General features: G+C 62.9%; 1 protein-coding gene across 1 annotated transcript; it reads left to right on the top strand.

The window, feature by feature from the left end:
• Positions 1-344: 344 nt before the first annotated feature.
• On the top strand, positions 345-19,908 carry CLCN7 (chloride voltage-gated channel 7). The gene is made up of 25 exons (XM_043915839.1): positions 345-568; positions 6,534-6,605; positions 9,271-9,342; positions 9,434-9,499; positions 9,993-10,125; positions 10,345-10,454; positions 10,875-10,955; positions 11,488-11,550; positions 11,647-11,730; positions 12,239-12,332; positions 12,541-12,605; positions 12,743-12,859; positions 13,418-13,472; positions 13,730-13,790; positions 14,217-14,355; positions 15,055-15,148; positions 15,801-15,970; positions 16,837-16,888; positions 17,070-17,197; positions 17,296-17,381; positions 17,477-17,606; positions 18,144-18,203; positions 18,298-18,474; positions 18,557-18,637; positions 18,771-19,908. The coding sequence occupies exons 1-25, from the start codon at positions 416-418 to the stop codon at positions 18,855-18,857; spliced, it is 2,430 nt and encodes an 809-aa protein (XP_043771774.1). The 5' UTR covers positions 345-415; the 3' UTR covers positions 18,858-19,908.
• Positions 19,909-19,924: the final 16 nt, after the last annotated feature.

Genomic DNA, 19,924 nt, shown 5'->3' with positions numbered 1-19,924 from the left:
TGGGTGGACGCTGACACTGCAGGAAGAGCTGTCTAGATGGCACTGTCCCGAAATTGGGGTTCAACTGGATTTTCCCCGTGTGATGCGCTCAGTGCAGCGTTTTCTGCAGGAAGGCCACAGGGTTATGGTGTGTCCTCAGCACAATCGTTTGCTGCCTGGGGACCCGTCCCGAGAGGCGGGTCTGTATGCACCGCTGTGCGGACTCCCCGTGCAGCCGGCTCTCTCTCCGCCCCGCCCAGCCAGCGCCGGGCGGCGGGACTGCAACTCCCAGAAGGCCGCGCGCGCCCCGCGGCGCCGTTGGGTCACGTGGGCGCCGGCGGGGCCACGTGACCAGGACGACCGTCACGTGGCGGCGGCGCGGGTCACGAGAACAAACACGGCAGCGGCGCCGGCGGCCGGTCCACTGCGGCGGGACATGGCCAACGTCTCCAAGAAGGTGTCGTGGTCCGGTCGCGACCTGGACGACGACGAGGCGGCGCCGCTGCTGCGGAGGGCGGCGCGGCCCGGGGCGCCGGCCGGGGAGGCGGCGCCCCTGCTGAACGGGGCCGGGCCCGCGGCCGCCCGCGCGGTGAGCCGGGGGCAGGCGGGCCGGGCAGGGTCCGCGCCGCGCTCGCGGGGGCCGGGGACACGGCCGGGCGGGCTCGGAAGCCGGGCCCCACGGTTCTGGACTCGCGGGATCGCGGGGCCCGCCCCTCGTCCCCGGTGGAGCCCGGCCGCTGCGGTCGAGCCCGGTCAGAGCGAAGCTGTTTCCTCCCTGTTTGCTCCACAGCGGTTGTAAAGAGAAGGCGGGTGGTTTGCTGCTCGGGTCACCCATTACTTTTTGGTTTTGTTTTTTTAAATACGAGGTACTATTTTTACCGGGTCATTTTTGATCCGCTAGGAAGGACGTTTCAAGAGCTTAGGTCGCGGAGTTTGCTTTTAGCAGTGGGAATACCTTGGGTACTCGGCCGGCCCCCTTTAGACGCAGCGGTTTCAGGCCGATCTTAGGAATGACAGGGAAGTGCGTTCGGTTTTCCTGCAGTTGTTCATTGGAATGCAAGCACAGCCAGATGCAGGAAGACAAGTCCGAGTGGTCGAAATGTGCCCTGCGAGTCAACACAGAAGTTTGTGTCACTTAAGTCAGTTCTTGTGTTGTGTTAATTTTGAGTTGATTGTGCGGCCTTACTCTGTTTTGTGACTTTTCTTCCCCTTTCTTTTTTCTCACTGTGTCCTAGATGTGTCCTTTACACCCTTGTGTGGTGTTTAATGAGGAAGGACACAAGCGTGGGGCTGTCCCCCTAGAACTTATCTTTAGGTTCCCCTGGTCCCCCAGAGATGCCTCGGACAGTGAGGGTCACAGTCTGCTCCATGAATGAGGTCTTCTGCTCAAGTGCTGTCTGTCCACATGAGAAGTGACCTAAAGACGCCGACTTGCAGTGGTTTTTGATCTGCTAGGAGACAGGGCTGCTTTGTTCTTTTCTTCTCAAAATGTTTTTTTTCTCCTCTTTAAAAGAAGGTGATCTGAAATCTACAAACTATAAATATGAAACTGGCCCTAGGGGCTGACAGGTAAAGTGATTGAAAGCTTCCAAATGGAATTGGAGTTTATTTCAGGACTCAATGTGCTGGGGTTTCTCAGTTCTCCTTAGTGTAGGCACAGGAGTTGGCCTTCTTTTTTTTTTTTTTTCCTTAACCTGTTGACTCTTCCCTTGAAACTCATTCCCCTGTAAAAAAAAAAAAACCCTTTACAAGCTTTTTTGTTTTTCATTTGTGTTTAGTGATAAGTGATCAGTTGCTCTTAAGCAATTTGAAAATAAAGTGTGGTGCATCTGCCGTGTGCCCCAGCTGCACACAGAGGTGAACAGCACAGCTCCCTTGCCACTGGCTCCAACTCCAGGAAGAACAGGCCTAGTGCTCTAGGAGGACTGCATGAGGGGCCCCAAGGACAGGAGAGGTCACCTTGGGTCCAGTCTTGAAGCCTGCATGGTCCTCGGGCCAGTAGACAGAGGGGAGAGATAAAGGGAGAGTGCATTTGGGAAGTAAATTGGAGTGGGTGGTGGGGCCGGGGAAGGAGCCAGGATGGACCTGCAGGGGACAGCTGCAGGCTTCCAGATGTCTTTATCTTGTGGAGAATCCTCGGGAAGCTGGAGGCTCCAGCCTTGAAGGATGCTCAGACGGCCTGGGGTGGGTGGGTGGAGGGGCTTGGGGTCACCGGAGGCATCGATGCAGGAGCTCCGCACTGCACCAGCAGAGACAAGTGCGCAGGCTCCTTGCTGGCAAGGAGGGTCACCTCTGTCCAGCCCCCAGCTGCCTATCATGAGGCGGTCAACACTGGTCACTCCCAGGGGTGTTAGAAACAGCAGTTCGGCTCTGGTGGTCTTTGGGTTGCCGTTCTGGTGCAACTCCCCTGCTGCTGACTCAGCCCCTCAAGGCCAGCCATCTTGCAGGAGGGGCGGTTCTGGACCGGCGGGCTGAGTTCACCACAGCACACTTGGAAGCTGTTCTTGGAACAGGGCCGTCTGAACTGAAGTGACAGCCTAGCGCCACGGGGTTTACTGCAGGGTGTCCCCAACCGGAGTCTGGTGCACCCGGCATGGGAACCTGTCAGGCACTGTGTGGTGGCCGCTCTGGGCCGTCCTAGGCAGGATGGGTTATAAGGGGCCCTGAGCTTAACCCCGTCTGTCGGGAACCAGGCTATTTGGAGCTGCTCTTCTCTCTCTCTGGTCCTCGGCCCGTCATGCCCGAGTGTGGGGTGAAGGCAAGTTGTTGCCTGTCCACCCTGGGGCAGGGGAGGTGGCGTCAGCCAGCAAGTCATAGTCATGTGTGTGGGCAGAGGATGGGCAGCAGGAAGCGGAGGCTTCTGAGGACTCACAGAGGGAAGCCTGAGCCGGCAGCAGCCCCAGGCTGGGGCGAGTGTCAGCGGGAAGTCCCTCTGCCTCGGTGTCCGCGTGCTGTCCTCCTCCCCTTCCAGCTGCTCTGGCCCTACATCACAGGGTGCAGGCCAGCCACCCCGGCGCCCTCCCCGAAGGCTCCCTCCCTCCCCTGTCTCCCCCAGGCCTGCAGTAGCCCCTGCCCAGGGCTGGTGCGGGTGGCTCGGAGTCTGGGAGGCAGAGGACGTGGGTGCAGCCGAACTGTGCAGGGGAGGTGAGGACAAGGTGGGTCCAGAGCTGGTCAGTGTGTCCGGGAGGCCCCCTGTGCAGAGGCGGCCGTACTCGGACAGCGAGGCCATGGCGGGGCTGTCCCATCCCCCAGCGTCTTCTGTCAGGTCTCAGCCCGATGCCGCCTCCCCCGCCACCCCTGGACCCTGGCGTCACCCTCAAAGCCTTCCTCACGGTTTACGCTGACTTTGTTTACGGGCAGCCTGGTTTTTCTGACTGTTAAGCCCCTGGTGGCAGAGGCCCTGTTCCTGTCCTCAGTGCTTGGGGCCGGGGGGGCTTCGGGCTGAGGGAGGTTGGAAAGCAGAGGGCAGGAGTGTGCAGACAGCCGGTAAACTTTTTGCCGTTTGTTTTAATGATGCTAAAGGTACGTAGCACAGTTTACCACCTTGATCGTGACTAAGCATATACAGTCCACATGTAAGACCACCAGCATGTCCAGGACGTTCTCGTCTGCCCAGACTGAACCTCTGTCGCCTGTGAACCGCGACTCCCCAGCCCTCCCCAGCCCTGGCAAAGGCCGGTCTGCTGTCTGTTTGGTGTCTTGAGCAGAGGTGTCATGCGGCGTTTGTTGTTTGGTGGCTGGCTTCTTTCTCTTGGTGCCTCGAGGTCTGTGCATGCTGTGGCACATGACAGGATCTCCTTTCCAAGGTGGAAGAGCGCTGCGCTGTGCGGATGGACATTAGGCTTATACACACATCTTCCAATGGGCAGCTGGGTTGCTTCCACCGCTTGGCTACTGTAAACGATGCTGCCTGAGTGTGGGTGTACACACACCTCTTTGAGACCCCGTTTTCTCGCCATTTGGGTCTGTGCCCAGAGGTGGAATTCCTGGATCATGAGGTAATTCTATTTTTAATTTTTTGGGGAACTACTGTCCTGTTGTCCACAGCAGCTGCTCCATTTTACGCGCCCAGCAGCAGCGCACAGGGGGTCTGGTTCCGCACATCCTCACCAGCGCTTGTTACTTTATTTTTTGATCCTGGCCGTCCTCACACGTGTGGGGTGGCATCGCACTGTGGTTTAGATCTTCACGCCCCACGCCCCGTGGCCAGTCTTTTTAGTCGACTCGTTCGTTGCTGTCGGGCTGCAGGAGTTCCATTCTGTAGGACTGGTTTTTTTTACTCTGTTCATCGTTTCCTTTGATGCACGGAAGTTCACTTTGATGTAGTCCCATTCGCATATAAATTCTTAATTAATCGTGGATTTACGGGAAGTTGAAAAGACAGTACAAGAGGGCCTGTGTGCCGCACCCCCGGGGCAGTACCATGCCGAGATGGCGCTGACGTTGGCACAGCGTGTGTGCACAGCGCTCTGCCGTCACGTGCGGCATACGTGCCCGCATCCTGCCTCTTACAGCCGCTGCCCACCCCTTGCCTGCTCTCCCTCAGGGCTGGTGTTCCAAGCATGTTGGGTCGGGGAGCCACATGGAGTGGAAGCTTTCAGTCCTTTCAGAAGCCTGGAGGTTTCAGCCAGGTTGTCGTGTGCATCAGCAGTTTGGGGAAGCGCCAGCAGTTAGCTTGGGTGAAGAAAAGAGAACAAGTCACCATACATCCAGTAAATGGCTTTTTCATCACAAAAGATAACCCGTTTGTGAGATGCCTGTGGAGTTTGGGGAAGAGGCGATGAAAACCCAAGGGCGCTGAAGCGGGGGTGCGGCCTGGAGCCGCAGCGGGGGCTCCATCCCCGCAGGAGCCCGCGTCCGGGGCTGCCCACAGCTCCCTGGTGCCCCCATGTGCTCGCCCAGCGGCTCCCGGCGGGGGGGGGGGGAGTGCCCGCCTCTCCCCAGGCCACGCGGTTGCAGGCAGGCACTCGGGGGCTGTTGAGCTGGCAGGGGAGCTGCCCTGTGGGCCGACGGCTCAGCGGGAGCGCCTGGCGGTGCGCTCCGTCGGTGGCAGTGACGTGCGTGCCCCCTCCGCCTGGCTCCGCTTGTTGGGTTGGAGGGCAGCTGGGTCTTTCCTGTTGCTTTCATAATCCGACTTTGAGCTCTGCCTGTCTCTGCACCCCATCTCCTCAATAGAGATGTCCCCAGTGTGTGCTCCGGTGACGTGTGTCTGTGTGGGGAGCACAGGCTGCAGCCAGCTCGGGCCCCGCCTATGAAGTCAAGTCCTCTCTGGGCCAGTGGGGCAGGCCCTCCTGCCTTCCTCATCAGGGTCAGCAGTTTTGAGGGTGTTGTCAGTTGCTTTTAGAAAAGAAAACAGTTGTGTTTCTTTGTTCACTCCCATTGTACTGATGTTTGCCATTTATACTTGGAGGAAAGCGGCGGGAGCAGTGCCCCCAGGGGGTCCCCCCAGCTGGAGCCTGTGTGGGGCCTTGGCAGCTGAGGTCAGGTCCCAGTGTGGTGAGGCTGGTGTCCTCATAGGAGAGGGGGACACATAAAACACAGGCGTGCACACCCCCCGTGCGTGCACACCCATGTGTGTGTACGTATCCGCTTGCACACACAGGAGGCTGGTGGCAGCCAAGCAGAGGTTGGAGTGATGTGACCACAGCCGAGGGGCTGCCGCACCACCAGAGGCGGGAGGGGGCAGGGCCGCCGTCCCCAACCCTGCGCGGGCGTGCTCCCTGCCAGCACTTGGGCCCGCAGAGCTGAGAGAACGTTTCTCTGCCGCGGCCTCCGCAGCTGTGGTCTCAGCATGGGGCCAGCACTGCTGGCGGCTGGGCGTGCTGCTGAGTCCACGCCTTCCTGCTGGAGTTCCCGTGTGCTCTGGGCTCCCGAGTGGCGGGTCCGCGGCCCTTGTTCTGAGGTGCTTCGTGGTTCTTGCAGAGGAGAGGCAGGGCGCCTGAGCGTGCGGGGAGCCCCAGGTCGCACTTCGCGCTGTGTCCGTCTGTCCTGCAGGGGTCGTTGCCGGGGGTGCGCCTGTGGGCGGCCTGTGCTCTGTTTCGTGGTGCTCACGTGTGCTGTGCCCGGCGCTGGGCATGAGGGTGGGCACGTGCCAGGCTGACTGTCCTCTGCGATTGACCTGTCCTGGGCCCAGGAGCACACCTTGCTTCAGAATGTCCTGCCCCAGAAAGGACGCTTCTCTGACTGCGTGTCTGGGTGGGGTGGTAGTGGGGAGGCCTGTGACCGGCCCACCTGGTGGAGCGGCTCATGTCGTGATGGGGGGCAGAGATGGGGCCTCTGCGGGTGCCGGGGGCTGCGGGGTGAAGGGCTCCTGGAGGAGGGGCTCGATCCCCTGGGTTTCCCAGGACAGGAGGGGGGGCCCAGGAGGACCCCGGGGATGGGACAGGCTGTGGGTCCCGGGCCGGGCCTGGGGGCAGCGCCGGCCCCGCTGGCGTCTCCCACACGCGGGTGTGGGTCTGTGCTCCCCCCGAGGAGGCCGGGACACTGGGGCAGGGGGTGATGCCGGTGCAGCCCAGCCCGCAGCTGAGTGGCCTGTGGTTCTCTTCTGCTTCCAGTCACCACACTCGGCGTTCTTCCGGATCGGACAGTTGAGCAGCGTGGAGCTGGACGATGAGCTTCTGGACCCTGTGAGTGGGATCCTGCTCGACCAGGCCCCTTCCCGCCCCGCCCCAGACAGCCAGGCCCGCTCTGTGGAGCAGCAGCCTGGCCGAGGGCGGACGGAGAACGCCAAACGGAAGGATGGCAGGCGGTGACAGTGCCGTGCAGAGAGGGGCCACCGGGGGGGCTGCCCTGCGGGACCCCGTCCCCGAGGCCGAGATGATGAGCGCAGGTGGGGGCACGCATGTCAGGAGCGAGCTGCTGTGTGTGGCCCGGGAGGGGCAGGTACGGGGTCTGTGCTGGCCCGGGGGAGGGCATCTCAGGGTGCTGGGCCCTTGGACCTGGGTGGCGTCCCTTCTCCTGCCCCTGTTTCAGGGGTTGAAGTACCCAGCAGTTTCCAGCATTTCCCCGAGACCCCTCCCCAGACGTGCGGTTGACCCCCTCCTCGGGAGTCAGCCTGCCTCCTCCAGAGGCTGCTGGCGCTGCACGGCCTTCGTGTCTTTTGGAGGACTTCTGGGTCCTGTCACATTTCTTAACCAGGTGGTTTGTGTTTCTGTGACTGAGTTCTGAGAAGTCTTTGTACACTGCAGACACACCTCGCTCGTCAGTTGCAGGATCTGCAGGAATTTCCTCCTGGCCCATCGCTGGTCTCCTCACTTTCTGCTGGTGTCCTTTGAAGCACAAACACTGCTGATTTTGACGGAGTCCATTTGGTTTGTTTTTTGTTGCTTGTGCTTTGGGTGTGATAGGTAAGAAACCACCACCCAGGCCAAAGTCATAAGCATTCACGCCCGTCTTTCATGTTCTGCAGTTTAGATCTCTGATCCACTTTTCACTAATTTTGTCCATGATGTAAGATAAGGGTCAAGCTTCGTTCTTTGCACATGGTTGCCCAGTTTTCCCAGCACCGCTTCCTAAAAAGATAGCACTTTGCCTGTTGAGTTGTCTTGGCACCATCGTTGAAGGTCAGTTGCTGTGACGGGATTGTTTCTGGGCTCTTAGCCTGTCCGTATGCCTGGGCGACACTCCCCTCACGCCTGTAGCTTTGTAGGAAGTTTCAGAAATAGGAAGTTTGAGTCATCCCACTTTGTTCATTTCCTGAAAGAGGTTTTGGCTGTTCAAGATCCCTTGTGTGTTTCCATGTGGGGTTTAGGCTCAGCTCTTCAGTTTCTTCAGAAGCTCCTGCTGGAGTCTAGACAGAGGTGGCGTCGCCTCTTAACATTTAGTCTTCCGCTCCACAGGCTCAGCAGAGCTTCTCATTTGTTTAGGTCTTCTGTTTCCTTTTTAAACAATGGGTCGTAGTTCCTAGCATACAGATCTTCACTTCCTTTGTTAACTGCTTTCTAGGAATAAGCCTTATTTTGTAGAGTCTTACTTTTTATGGTGTAGTAAATGCAGTTGTTTTCTTAATTTCTCTTTGGATTGTTCATTGCAGGAACATGGAAATATGTTTTTTTAAGAGTACTTTCTGGGGTTTTCTACATATCAGACCATGTCATTTGCAAAGAAGAGTTTCACTTCTTCCTCCCTGACCTGAGTGCCCTTCCCTTTCTCTCTTGCCTGATGGCCCTGGTAGCGCCTGCAGGCCCGAGCTGAGCAGAGGTGCCCGAGTGGCTTCCTCATCCTGTCCTGGTCTCACAGGACGGGTCTCAGTCTCATCCCTGAGCGTGCTGTTGTGTGTGGGTCTTCACAGGCACCGTGACCAAGTGCGGGAGGTCCCCCGAGGTCTTCTGTTGAGTTCTGTCTGATGTTTTTTCTGTGTCTTTTGAGGTGTTCTCTATGGATTTGGTTCTTTATTGAAACAGTATTGAACTGTTTCTACTTTTACACCAAGTCACCTTCTGATTGTTCAGACACCCCCTGAGTGTTCTGCAGGTCAGTTCCTTCTGACCCTAACTGCATCACAGACCCACAGGCTGAGGGGCTCAGTCCCATGAAACAACCCCCTCCCACACCGGTCCAGGCCGTCACCTGTGCTTCCATTGACCAGTGTAAATCAGGGTTCCCACGATCCCTTCTTGGTTCCATAACTTGCCAGAATGACTCACAGAACTCAGGGGAGCACTTTGCTTATGTTACTGGTTTACCACAAAGGACACAACTCGGGAACAGCCAGATAGGGGAGATGCCCAGGGAAGGTGTGGGAAGGGGTGTGGAAGCCCACACCCTCCCCGGGAGCCCCATCCCAGCCCTCCATGTTCACCAGCCAGAAGCTCTCTGACCCCTCCGCGTGGGGTTTGAGTGAAGGTCCATCACGTGAGCAGGACTGGTTGACCCCTGCCCGTTGGAGATCAGCTGCATCTCCAGCCCGCTGGTCCTGCAATGGTTTTCTAGTCCCAGCCTGGCCGTCTCACAGCCCAGACTCCGTCATCACTCAGAGAAGCCGGGTGTCTGGGGCCGGAGCCAGAACGTGGATGAGCACCCACAGTGGGTGTCCCATCGCGCCAAAGACACCTTCTATCTTGCTTTTCGGGGCCAGGTCACCTTGGTTCCTGGAATATCCCGCCTGGCAGGTGTCGCGGGACCTGGCCGCCTGCCTCCTGTCCAGGTTCTGCGTCTCCGCCCCCAGCCACGTGCCTGGCCTGGCCTTGGGCTCAGAATCACTGCCCCGTAGGGCGCGCGGGCATGGCCCCCTCCTCGTGCCGCTGCGTCCCGACGCGTGCCGGGTTGCCAGGATCTGCCTCTTCCCCGCAGGACATGGACCCCCCGCACCCCTTCCCCAGGGAGATCCCACACAACGAGAAGCTGCTGTCCCTCAAGTACGAGGTGGGCCCCCCACGCCCCGCCCTCCCCCAGCGTGGCCGCCCTGCACCCGCGGGCCAGGGTTGCTCACCGCTGTCTGCCGCCCGGTCCGCAGAGCCTGGACTACGACAACAGTGAGAACCAGCTGTTCCTGGAGGAGGAGCGACGTATCAACCACACTGTGAGCCGGCGGGGGGTGGGGGAGCATCTGTGTGTGTGTGTCTCTCTGCGTCTGTGTGTGTTTCTGTGTGTCTCTGTGTCTGTCTGTGTGCGTCTGTGTGTCTGTCTGAGTATCTGTGTGTCTGTGGTGTGTGTCTGTGTGTGTGTCCGTCTGTCCATCTGTCTGTCTGAGACCCTGCCACCTCCCTCCGTCTCTTTTCCGCCCCGGCCCCACCTGGTGTCCTGTGGTGAGTGCTGCCCGCGGCTGGGCTCAGGTGCCCACGCCAGGGTCACGCTGTCACCTCTGAGGAGGCAGAGGAGGCTGTTTTCGAATGGCGGCTGGAGCATTAGCATCCAGTTTTGCCCTGGTTGGGGTCCATCCCCCAGGGCTCCGCGGCCTCTGAGACGCCACTAGGGCTGCTCTTCAGGGTCTGGGGGCCCGCAGGGTGAGCCTGTGCACGATGGAGGTCACAGAGTGGCCCCTGATGACCACGCCCGCCCGTGATGGCCTGCAGGCCTTCCGGACAGTGGAAATCAAGCGCTGGGTCATCTGCGCCATGGTGGGCATCCTCACGGGCCTCGTGGCCTGCTTCATCGACATCGTGGTGGAGAAGCTGGCCGGCCTCAAGTACAGGCTCGTCAAGGACAGTATCCTCTGTCCGTGGTCACTGGAAGCCGGCGGACTCGCAGGAGGGCCCCTGCCGTGCTCTGCTGTGGGTGGGGGAATGTGACTGGGCGGGGCTGCGTGTCTGGGGCGGGGCTGTGTGCTGGCCCCGAGATGCCCATTCCGTGCCCTGGAGGCCAGAGTGCAGCCCCTGGGACGCGGTGCCCTGAGACCCCACAGCACGTGGCCCTTGACAGCCGCAGACATCGACAGGTTCACCGAGCGCGGCGGGCTGTCCTTCTCCCTCCTGCTGTGGGCCACGCTCAACGCTGCCTTCGTGCTCCTCGGCTCCGCCATCGTCGCCTTTGTGGAGGTAGGCGGGCCCTGCAGCCCGGCCCGCAGGTCTGCCGGTGGAGGGCCCCACCAAGGGGTCACGTGCCCCGGGATCACTTTCCTCCCCGTGCCCTTTCGCTCCTTCCTGTGGGGACATTGGGGGAAGGCGGGGACCGTGTCTGGAAGCTTCTGGGCGCAGCCAGGGTCCCCTGGGCGTGCAAGAGTGCGGGCACCTCAGCAGGCCCCCTGTCCTAGGAACCCCCTCCTGCCTAGGGGGCCACCGGGACCACCATGTCCGTGGCGTTTGTTCCCCTCAGTGGTCACTCTGCGTGGGGGCGGGAGAGGCGAGCAGCCGCCTCCCCCAGCGGCCCGGGCCCCGCCAGGCACGTCTTCTTGGGCGAGTGGTGGCAGCAGCGGCGGCTCGCCCTGCCTGCGGGCTCAGTGCTGCCTCTCCTTCCAGCCGGTCGCCGCTGGCAGCGGGATCCCCCAGATCAAGTGCTTCCTCAACGGGGTGAAGATCCCACACGTGGTCAGGCTCAAGGTGAGGTGCGAGGCGGCCCCTGGGGGCTCCGTGCTGACTTAGGAGTGTTCTGTTTGCCCACGTTCGCCTCCGACATTTGCCCAGACCCGCGCTGTCTGCTGCTGACGCACCTCTGTGTGGACGTGCTGGCAGGTTTATATTTGGGCGTCGACTCCTGGGCACTCCAGGGGGTGGCGGGTGGACCTGGGCCGGGGGTTTGCTGGCGACGTCTCTCCTGCCCTTTCTGGGGACGGGGTGCTCCAGGGAGTGGGGGGTCTGGTCCCTCTGGGGAGCAGAGAGCAAAGCCCGAGGACACAGCGACAGCTGCTCTGTGTGTCTCCTGTGTGGATGTGAGTGCCCGGGATGGAAGGTCCAAGGAGACGGGCGGCAGGGGAATGCGGGCCGCGAGCCCACATCCCTGGACGCTGGCCGCCTTTTGGCCTCCTGCCTGCTAGGGGTCACGATGAGGTTCCTCTCTGTGCAGTTTGTCGCTTGGGTTCTTGACCACGTGTGGTCTCTAATCAGTTTTGGCATCTTTTCCTTTGTGTTCCAGACCCTGGTGATCAAAGTGTCCGGCGTGATCCTGTCGGTGGTGGGGGGACTGGCCGTGGGGAAGGTAACGGAACGCAGCTGCCCCAGCCTGCGCCCCCACCCCTGCCCCGGAGCCGTGGGGGTGGGCTGACCTCCAGGGCACGCTGTCTGTGCCTTCCAGGAAGGGCCAATGATCCACTCGGGCTCGGTGATCGCCGCGGGCATCTCCCAGGGCAGGTCCACGTCGCTGAAGCGGGACTTCAAGGTGAGTCCCCCGCGTGCCCAAGGCCACAGCCCGGGCCGGGCCCGCCTCCCCTGTAGCACCGTCGCCTTAGCCTCTGGTCCGTGGGGCGTGCGGTCGCTTGGTGCTCCACGCAGGGCTGTATGTCTGCGTGGAAACGGCGTGTAGCTCTGAGAAGCGTCCACGGGAATGTGGCCCAGAGAGCTCGGGAAGGTCACGTGTGCGGGCTGGTCCTTCCTGCAAAGACCACAGCGTGTGGTCACTGCCGGAGTGGGTGGTTTTCTCTGGACGTCAGTGGGCAAGGAGGCTGCCCGAGACCCCGCTCGGCAGTCCTGCCAGCTGGCCCCATGGCTGAGCCCCTCTGCTCCCCTCCCCCTTCCCTTCCTCCCCCTCTTCCTCACTTTGGGTCCCTTTCCCGTCTCTTCTCCCCTCCCTCACCCCTCCCCTCCCCCTCACTCTGGGCCCCCTCCCCCGGTCTGAGAGAAGTGCCGTCAGAGGCCTGGCCTGAGGCCTCTCTCTTGTCCTGGCCCAGATCTTCGAGTACTTTCGCAGAGACACAGAGAAACGGGACTTCGTCTCGGCAGGAGCTGCAGCTGGAGTGTCCGCTGCCTTCGGGGCCCCCGTGGGTGAGAAGGGGTGACTGCCAGCCCCTGCTGTGGGGAGGGAGGGTCTTGGTGTTGGGGGACTGCCGCTGAGGGCATGGGGCGGGCCTCCCGAGAGCCCCGATGGCCCTCTGCCGTGAGCTGGGTGCCCTGGGGGTGGGGGCGGGGGCGGCTGTGAGTGCAGGGCTGTCTGGTGGGGTGGGCATCTCGGGGCTGGTGGCTGCTCTTCCAGGTGGAGTGCTGTTCAGCTTGGAGGAAGGTGCGTCCTTCTGGAACCAGTTCCTGACGTGGAGAATCGTGAGTGCGGGCACGGCCCCCTCCCGAGGCTGGGCAGCTCTCAGCCCGGTCCCTCCCCACCGTCCCCCGCTGGGGCTCAGCCATGTGCCCCTGCTGCCACACGTCGGTGCTGACAGCGTGCATCTCTCCACCTGCAGTTCTTTGCCTCCATGATCTCCACCTTCACCTTGAACTTCGTCCTGAGCATTTACCACGGGAACGCTTGGGACCTGTCCAGCCCTGGGCTCATCAACTTTGGAAGATTCGACACTGAGGTGCCCGCTGCGGCGCCCTTTGCCCTGCAGCCTTCCTTTGAGGGGGCCAGGCTGTGTACTCAAGGCTCAGCCTGAGCAGCTGTGGGGGAGCCCTTGTCTGTGGGGCTGGGGCTGGAGCTGGAACTGCCCCGGGAAGGGGTGTCTCGCTTGGCTTTGCAAGTGGGGCGCCCGTCAGCCAGCAGTGCTCCAGGGGGACTCAGGCACCCACAGACTGTCGGGCAGCATCACTGAGGCTGACGGCCAGTGCCCCGCAGTGGCTCCTGGAGGCTGAGAGGTCCTCAGTGGCCGGCTCTTGCCTGTGGATGGGCTGCTGGTGGGCGGGTCACCAGCATCCTCTCCCTCTTTCGTGGTTCCTCACTTCCCCATTTGCAAAAGCCTGGGCCGTCCCCAGAGCCTCCCTGCTAGGAGGCAGGCAGTCTGGTCTGCCCAAGCGCCCGGGTTTCCTCTCCTGGGGTCTGCACCCTGTGGAGAGTCACAGTGCCCCCGGGCATGCCCAGCCTCGTTTGAGCAGGGGCCGGTGGTTTGCTCATGGACGCTTGCTCTTCCCTTTCCACGTAGACCATGGTGTACGTGATCCACGAGATCCCCATCTTCATCGCCATGGGCGTGGTGGGTAAGGACGGCCGCAGGCTTCAGGCCTGGCCCAGCTGCGGGAGCCAGAGAAGCTCATGGTCCCACCCCTGCTGGCTGTCCCGGGCGGTGGGGAAGCCCACCCTGGGGGACGGAGCTCCCCTTGGCTGGGGACAGCTCCTCAGCTTCCTCACTCAGTTCGTGGGTGGGCCCTCCATCCGCGGGTATCCCCTCTGGCCCCCTGCCACCTGGCAGCCTTCCCTGAGTCCCACACACCTACTTGCTCCTTCCTCATCCCAGGGGGCATTCTTGGAGCTGTGTTCAACGCCTTGAATTACTGGCTGACAATGTTTCGAATCAGGTAAGAAATCAGTTTTGAGAAGTGTGGCCGCACGGGGTCGCTAGAAACAGTCCTGCTCTGGGCTCTCGCCACGCGGCAGCCCCGTGCCCAGCGTGCTTCTCCCCGCGCAACGGGTCACGTGTGGCCTGGCAGGAGGCGTGTCGGGCCTCGCGTCAGCCTCGGCAGTTTGCAGGGGCGTCCACCAGGCACACACTGTCCAGCAGAGGTGCTCGCGTCGCTGGGAGAGCCATCCCGGGGTTCACGGCCGAGGCGGAGTCTTGGCCGCCTTTCTCCTCACCCTTTCACTCCGGGAGGCAGACAAGAGCAGGAGGAAGCCTGGTGGGGGGCGGGCAGATGGGTGCGGCGTCCAGGACGGCCTTCCCAAGTGGTGGGCCCCGTTGTCCTGGCCGCCGGCCTTCCCACACTTGGCCTGGCTGTGCGCTCCAGGTACGTCCACCGGCCCTGCCTCCAGGTGGTCGAGGCCACGCTGGTCGCTGCCGTCACTGCCACGGCCGCCTTCGTGCTCATCTACTCGTCTCGGGACTGTCAGCCCCTGCGGGGGAGCTCCGTGTCTTACCCCCTCCAGGTAGGCAGCCGGGGGAGGTGGGGCCCAGCAAGCCCCAAGATGAGGGCGGGCACCGCGGCCTGGGTCTCACCTGGCCTCCTTGAGTGACGGGCTGATGGGGTCTGCAAGATGGGGTGGTGGGCGTGCAGGGGAGACCCGTGTGCCCACGCTCACCACGGCAGGTTTCACCGCAGGCCCAGTGCCCGCCCACGACAAGCAGGGACCGGGTGGTTCACACACACGGTGGGTCCCCTCACTGTGGAGAGGGCTGAGCTCTGAGACACGCTCCCACACTGCTGCGTCAGAGAAGCTAGACAGGAAGGGCCACACGTGGCACGGTTCTGTGTACGGGAAACGTCCAGAGCAGGCTCCTTCGTAGACGGGAGCCGTTTGCCGGTTGCCCAGGGGGAGTACACACACACAGGCCTATCTAGGCCCACAGCTGGGGCCGTGGGGTGGACACACGCCACTCTGCTGGGAGCCCCCACTCGAGTTAAGGCCTCCAGGGGCACGCAGTCTTGCTCAGGCTGAGGGCTGGGCCTGGCACACGCCAGGCACCGACGTCCACCCAGGCACCACGGGAGCCTGCTCCTGACACGAGCTCCCGGGCCCCGCCCCCTCTACAAGACCGCAGCTGGACCCCCGTGTGTGCTTGTGCCTGACGCTGTCCAGCCCGGGACCACCGTGTCCCACTGGCCTGTCCACTCTCACCCCTTGCAGCTCTTCTGTGCTGATGGCGAGTACAACTCGATGGCTGCGGCCTTTTTCAACACCCCGGAGAAGAGCGTGGTCAGCCTTTTCCACGACCCCCCAGGTGCTTGCTCCTGCTCCGAGCTGTCGTTTAACCTGTCCCCACATGGGCCTGTGCCCTCTGCCCTGGGCTGCAGGGCTGGCTGTACTAGGGCCCGCAGCTGGCAGCCAGTGCCCGGGGAACTGGCCAGGCTCCCCACGCTGTCTGCTTCTCTTCCTGGAGGCCGTCCTGTCCTTCGTTCAGACGGGCTCGCCTCCCAGGGTGGGCTTCCCTCCTGGCCGCTGCCCACGGGGGTCACTTGGTCAGAAGACAGCTTGGGGAGGCGCTCTCTGGCACCGGAGCCTGGCACAGTCTTGTGTTCCTGATGACAGATGGGCTCAGGCTGGACACAGACCTGCTTCCAGTTCAGCGGTCTTGGTTCCCTGGGGGCGAGGGGCTGTCCTGACCACTCGGCGCCTGTCTGCAAGCCCTCTGCCTCGGCTCTGGCTGTCGCCCACCTTCAGTGGCAGCCCAGGGCCCCCACTCCCCTCTGCGCGCCCCTTGAGCAGCCATGCTGGCGCCCGAGGGCCAGGCCCTGAGACCCTACACCAGGCCTCTGAGGACGGGGAGGCTCAGGGAGTTGGCTGTGACCGGGGGCTCAGCCGGGCCACTGGGCGGGCAGCAGCACGCAGGGTTGAGTCCGCATGGCAGGCCCTGGCCAGTGCCCTGTTCGCAGGCTCCTACAACCCCGTGACGCTTGGCCTGTTCACCCTGGTCTACTTCTTCTTGGCCTGCTGGACCTACGGGCTCACGGTGTCGGCCGGCGTCTTCATTCCGTCCTTGCTCATCGGGGCCGCCTGGGGCCGGCTCTTCGGCATCTCCCTGTCCTACATCACGGGGGCCGCGGTGAGTGCGGGTCCGCCGAGCCGCAGCCGGACCCGGAGCCCTGGGAGAGCTCGGTGGGCTCAGGAGTCCAGGGTTAGGGGGTGGGGCCTGGGGGTGCGGAGCTCAGGCCTCAGCCCTGGCGCTGCCTCCTGCTTGCCTCCCGCCTGCCTCCGGCCGGCTTGGCCTTCATCCTGTGGACCTTCTAGCTGTATCGTGGTGATTCAGACAAGACCTTAAAAAGCCGTCAGGGGTACAGTGAGCCTCCCCTCGCCAGGTTCAGGTCATTGTCCTAGGTTTCCTTCTAGACACAGTTTTGACTTTCATTAATGGTGACTTTCATACTGTAAACTCCTACTTCGTGGAAGTGAATGGCTGTGTAGCTCCTCAGCATGTCGCAGAGCTGTGTGACCACGACCACCACCAAGTTCCAGGGTGTTCTCATTACCCCAGAAGGACACCTGTCCGCGTTAGGCAGTCACGTTTGTGTCCCCACCCCCGGCAGCCCTGGTCCGCTTTCCGCCTCCGTGGACATGCCTCTGCTGGCTATTGCAGCGATCTGTCTGTGCAGGCAGGCCATCGTGAGCGTCGTGTTTTCACAGCTCGCCTGTGCGGTAGCACAAGTTAGGTTTTCACTCCTTTCTCCGCTTCCTGGTGTGGCCCAGGTGTTTGTGCGTGGACTCCTGCCCACACCCGGCCCCGCCCCAGCATAGCGCATGCCCGTCTCTCAGGCGGCCAGGTTCACTTGTCTCTGGGCGGGCACGGTGAGCGTGTTCACAGACTCAGGTGACGCTCTCGTGGACTCGCTCCTGGGCAGTGCGGTCAGTGCGGCCTAGGTGGGTTTGGGTCGGGGCTGCCACGCCCCTCAGCACCCCGTGTCTTCCCTGCAGGTCTGGGCGGACCCTGGCAAGTATGCCTTAATGGGAGCTGCTGCCCAGCTGGGTGAGTGCTGGCCACCACGTGGGTGTCCTGAGATTGGGAGGGCCCGCACCTCCCCCACCCCCATCTGGTGCTGCCTGGGGGCCAGGCCGCGGGGTTGGATGGACGGCGGGGTGCTGGGCAGGGGACTGTCAGGGGCTGGTGCCCCACCCGCCCAGTCTCGCCCTCCCCCTCCCCTGGGCAGGTGGGATCGTGAGGATGACGCTGAGCCTGACGGTCATCATGATGGAGGCCACCAGCAACGTGACCTACGGCTTCCCCATCATGCTGGTGCTCATGACCGCCAAGATTGTGGGGGATGTCTTCATTGAGGTGTGGCAGGGGAGCCGAGGGCCGGCGGCCGCGGCGAGGGTGGGCCTGTGGGGGCAGTCCCCAGCAGCCTTGTGCATGGCCGCGCCCGCTCTCCCCAGGGCCTGTATGACATGCACATCCAGCTGCAGAGCGTGCCCTTCCTGCACTGGGAGGCCCCCGTTACCTCGCACTCACTCACCGCCAGGTACCCTCCGGGCAGGCCCGCAGGCTGGGTGGGTGCTGGACGCCCTGGGAGGCCTCGTCAGCCATGTGGTGGGTCACGGCGTGGCTCTTCCCCAGGGAGGTGATGAGCACACCGGTCACCTGCCTTCGGAGAAGGGAGAAGGTGGGCGTCATCGTGGACGTGCTGAGCAGCACGGCGTCCAACCACAACGGCTTCCCTGTGGTGGAGGACGCTGACGGCACGCAGGTACCAACCCCTGCGGAAGGCCGGGCTGCCACCTGTGCTGGCCAGAGCGGCGAGTGGGGGCGGGCTCCCATGAAGGGGGGTGTCTTGCTCTGGGGTTTCTGTTAGAAGCCACTGCTCACACCAATGTGCCCGTGAGCTCAGTTTCCGCGGTGTGGGTGGTTATTGAAGCACCCTAGCGTCTTGTCCTACCCCAGGCTGCATCACCAGCTGGGGTCAGGGTTGCGACTGTCGGGGTCATGACAGGACATGCAGCCCTGCTGCCTCCGGCATCGGGGCCAGGAGCTAGGGCCTGCTGCTTGCCCCCACAAACACAACGATCTCTCAGCACCTCTTGCTCTGGGTCCTGCCGCCTCTTCTGGCATCTGGGGACCAGTAAGCCTGCCCGGGAAAGTGCCTGCAGCATGGCTAGTGCCCGTGGGCTGCCGGCATCCCCTGGGAGCCTGGCTGGAGCCCGCAGCTGTCTCGGCGCTGGCGGCTGGCAGCCCAGACGGCAGGGTGGGCCCCGGGGCCCCTGCAGATGCGGCGTCTCTCGTGCAGCCCGCTCGGCTCCAGGGCTTGGTCCTGCGCTCGCAGCTCATCGTCCTGCTGAAACACAAGGTAGGCCGCCGGGCGGCCCGGGAGCCGGGCAGGGCCTGGGCTCTGAGCCTCCAGTGCCTGACGCCCACCCCACCTTCCACCCCACCTCCTGCAGGTGTTCGTGGAGCGCTCCAGCATGGGCCTGCTGCGACGCCGGCTGCGGCTGAAGGACTTCCGCGATGCCTACCCGCGCTTCCCCCCGATCCAGTCCATCCACGTGTCGCAGGACGAGCGGGAGTGCACCATGGACCTGTCCGAGTTCATGAACCCCTCGCCCTACACGGTGCCCCAGGTACTGCTGGGGGCATCCTGCCCCATCCCCTCCTGGGTGGGGCAGGGCTGGCGGGTGAGCTGAGGCCGTGTCCATGTTGCAGGAGGCGTCGCTCCCACGGGTGTTCAAGCTGTTCCGGGCCCTGGGCCTCCGGCACCTGGTGGTGGTGGACAATTGCAATCAGGTGAGGGGGACCTGCTGCCCCTGGCCTGCCTGCCCGCCCCCAGGGCTCCCCTAGGCTGTGCCATCCCTTGCACGCAGGGCAGGGGCATCCACAGGGGGATGCTGCACCTCATGACCCAGCTTTGCTCCCTCAGGTGGTCGGGATGGTGACCAGGAAGGACCTGGCCAGGTACCGGCTTGGAAAGGGGGGCCTGGAGGAGCTCTCTCTGGCCCAGACGTGAGGCCCTGGAGCCCGCACCTCCCCCAGGGCCCCCGCCTCACTCCCTGGCAGCAGATCCAGCAACCACGAGGCGTTGGGGATGGCCCGACCAGCGTGTGGCGCACGTGGGCGCTCTGTTCTCAGTGTCCCGTCCCCCAACCTCGCCCTAGGAATCCTACACCCAGCCTCCTGTTCCTGGTTCTTCAGGAATCTGTGCAACTGCTGCTCTCTTCCCAAGAGCCCGTGAGCACGCGTGTCTGCGTGTGTGTGAGGGAACAGCTGGCAAGCAGGGGCCAATGGGTCCAAGTGCTGCAGCCCCACGATGGGCTGGCTCCTAGGCCTGCACCCTGCGCACCGCCAGCGGCTGCAGCGGACACCCCTGGCCCTGGCCCTCAGGCCTCGGCTCAGTTGGTGGCTGTCAGGTTTTGGGTCTGGGCAGAGACCCGAGCTGCAGGCACAGAGGCGAGGGCTCGGGGAGCAGGACCATCCTGGAGCGCAGGCCCCAGAGCCGGACTCCCAGACTCAACCTCTGCAGCCCTGGCCTCGCCCCCCTCAGTGCAGCGGGCTTTGTGCCAGGGTCTGGGCCCAGGGGGAGAGCTGAGACCCTCCTGGAGGCCTGGACCCCCGAGTCCAACCACGCCTGTCGCCACACCCCTGTGGACGCCCCTGGGAAGGCGGATCTTCTTGGCACACGGAACCCCAATGGCCCTGAGCGATACTCGGTAGCAGCTCTGCTTCTGGTATCTGGGGCAGGGGGTTTCTGGGATGAGTCGGCTAGCCCAGAGCAGGGACGCACCCTTCCCAGGCCGGGCAGGCCCAGAGCTGGGATGCTGTGTCCCTGAGGCCCCACCGGACCTTTATTCTGGAGGGACTGGCGTCCCTGGCCCACTCTGTGATGGTAGCCATGGATGGCTCTGTGATAGGTGGGTGGGCACTCCAGCTGGGTTTCAGCTCCTTTTAAGGGGGTGGGGCCTCGGAAGGCGGCTCTCTTCCTGGTGAGGAAGCGCTCTGTGGGGGGCGTGGGCGTCCGAGTGTTGGGATCTGAATGGGAGAAATAAAGGAATGGTACTGATGACCTGTGTCAGCTCC

The sequence above is a fragment of the Cervus elaphus genome, chromosome 10 (assembly GCF_910594005.1).
Source record: "Cervus elaphus chromosome 10, mCerEla1.1, whole genome shotgun sequence".
NCBI classification, from domain to species: Eukaryota; Metazoa; Chordata; class Mammalia; order Artiodactyla; family Cervidae; genus Cervus; species Cervus elaphus.
Note: the sequence above shows the minus strand (reverse complement) of the source record. Positions and strands in the feature narration are given on the sequence as shown.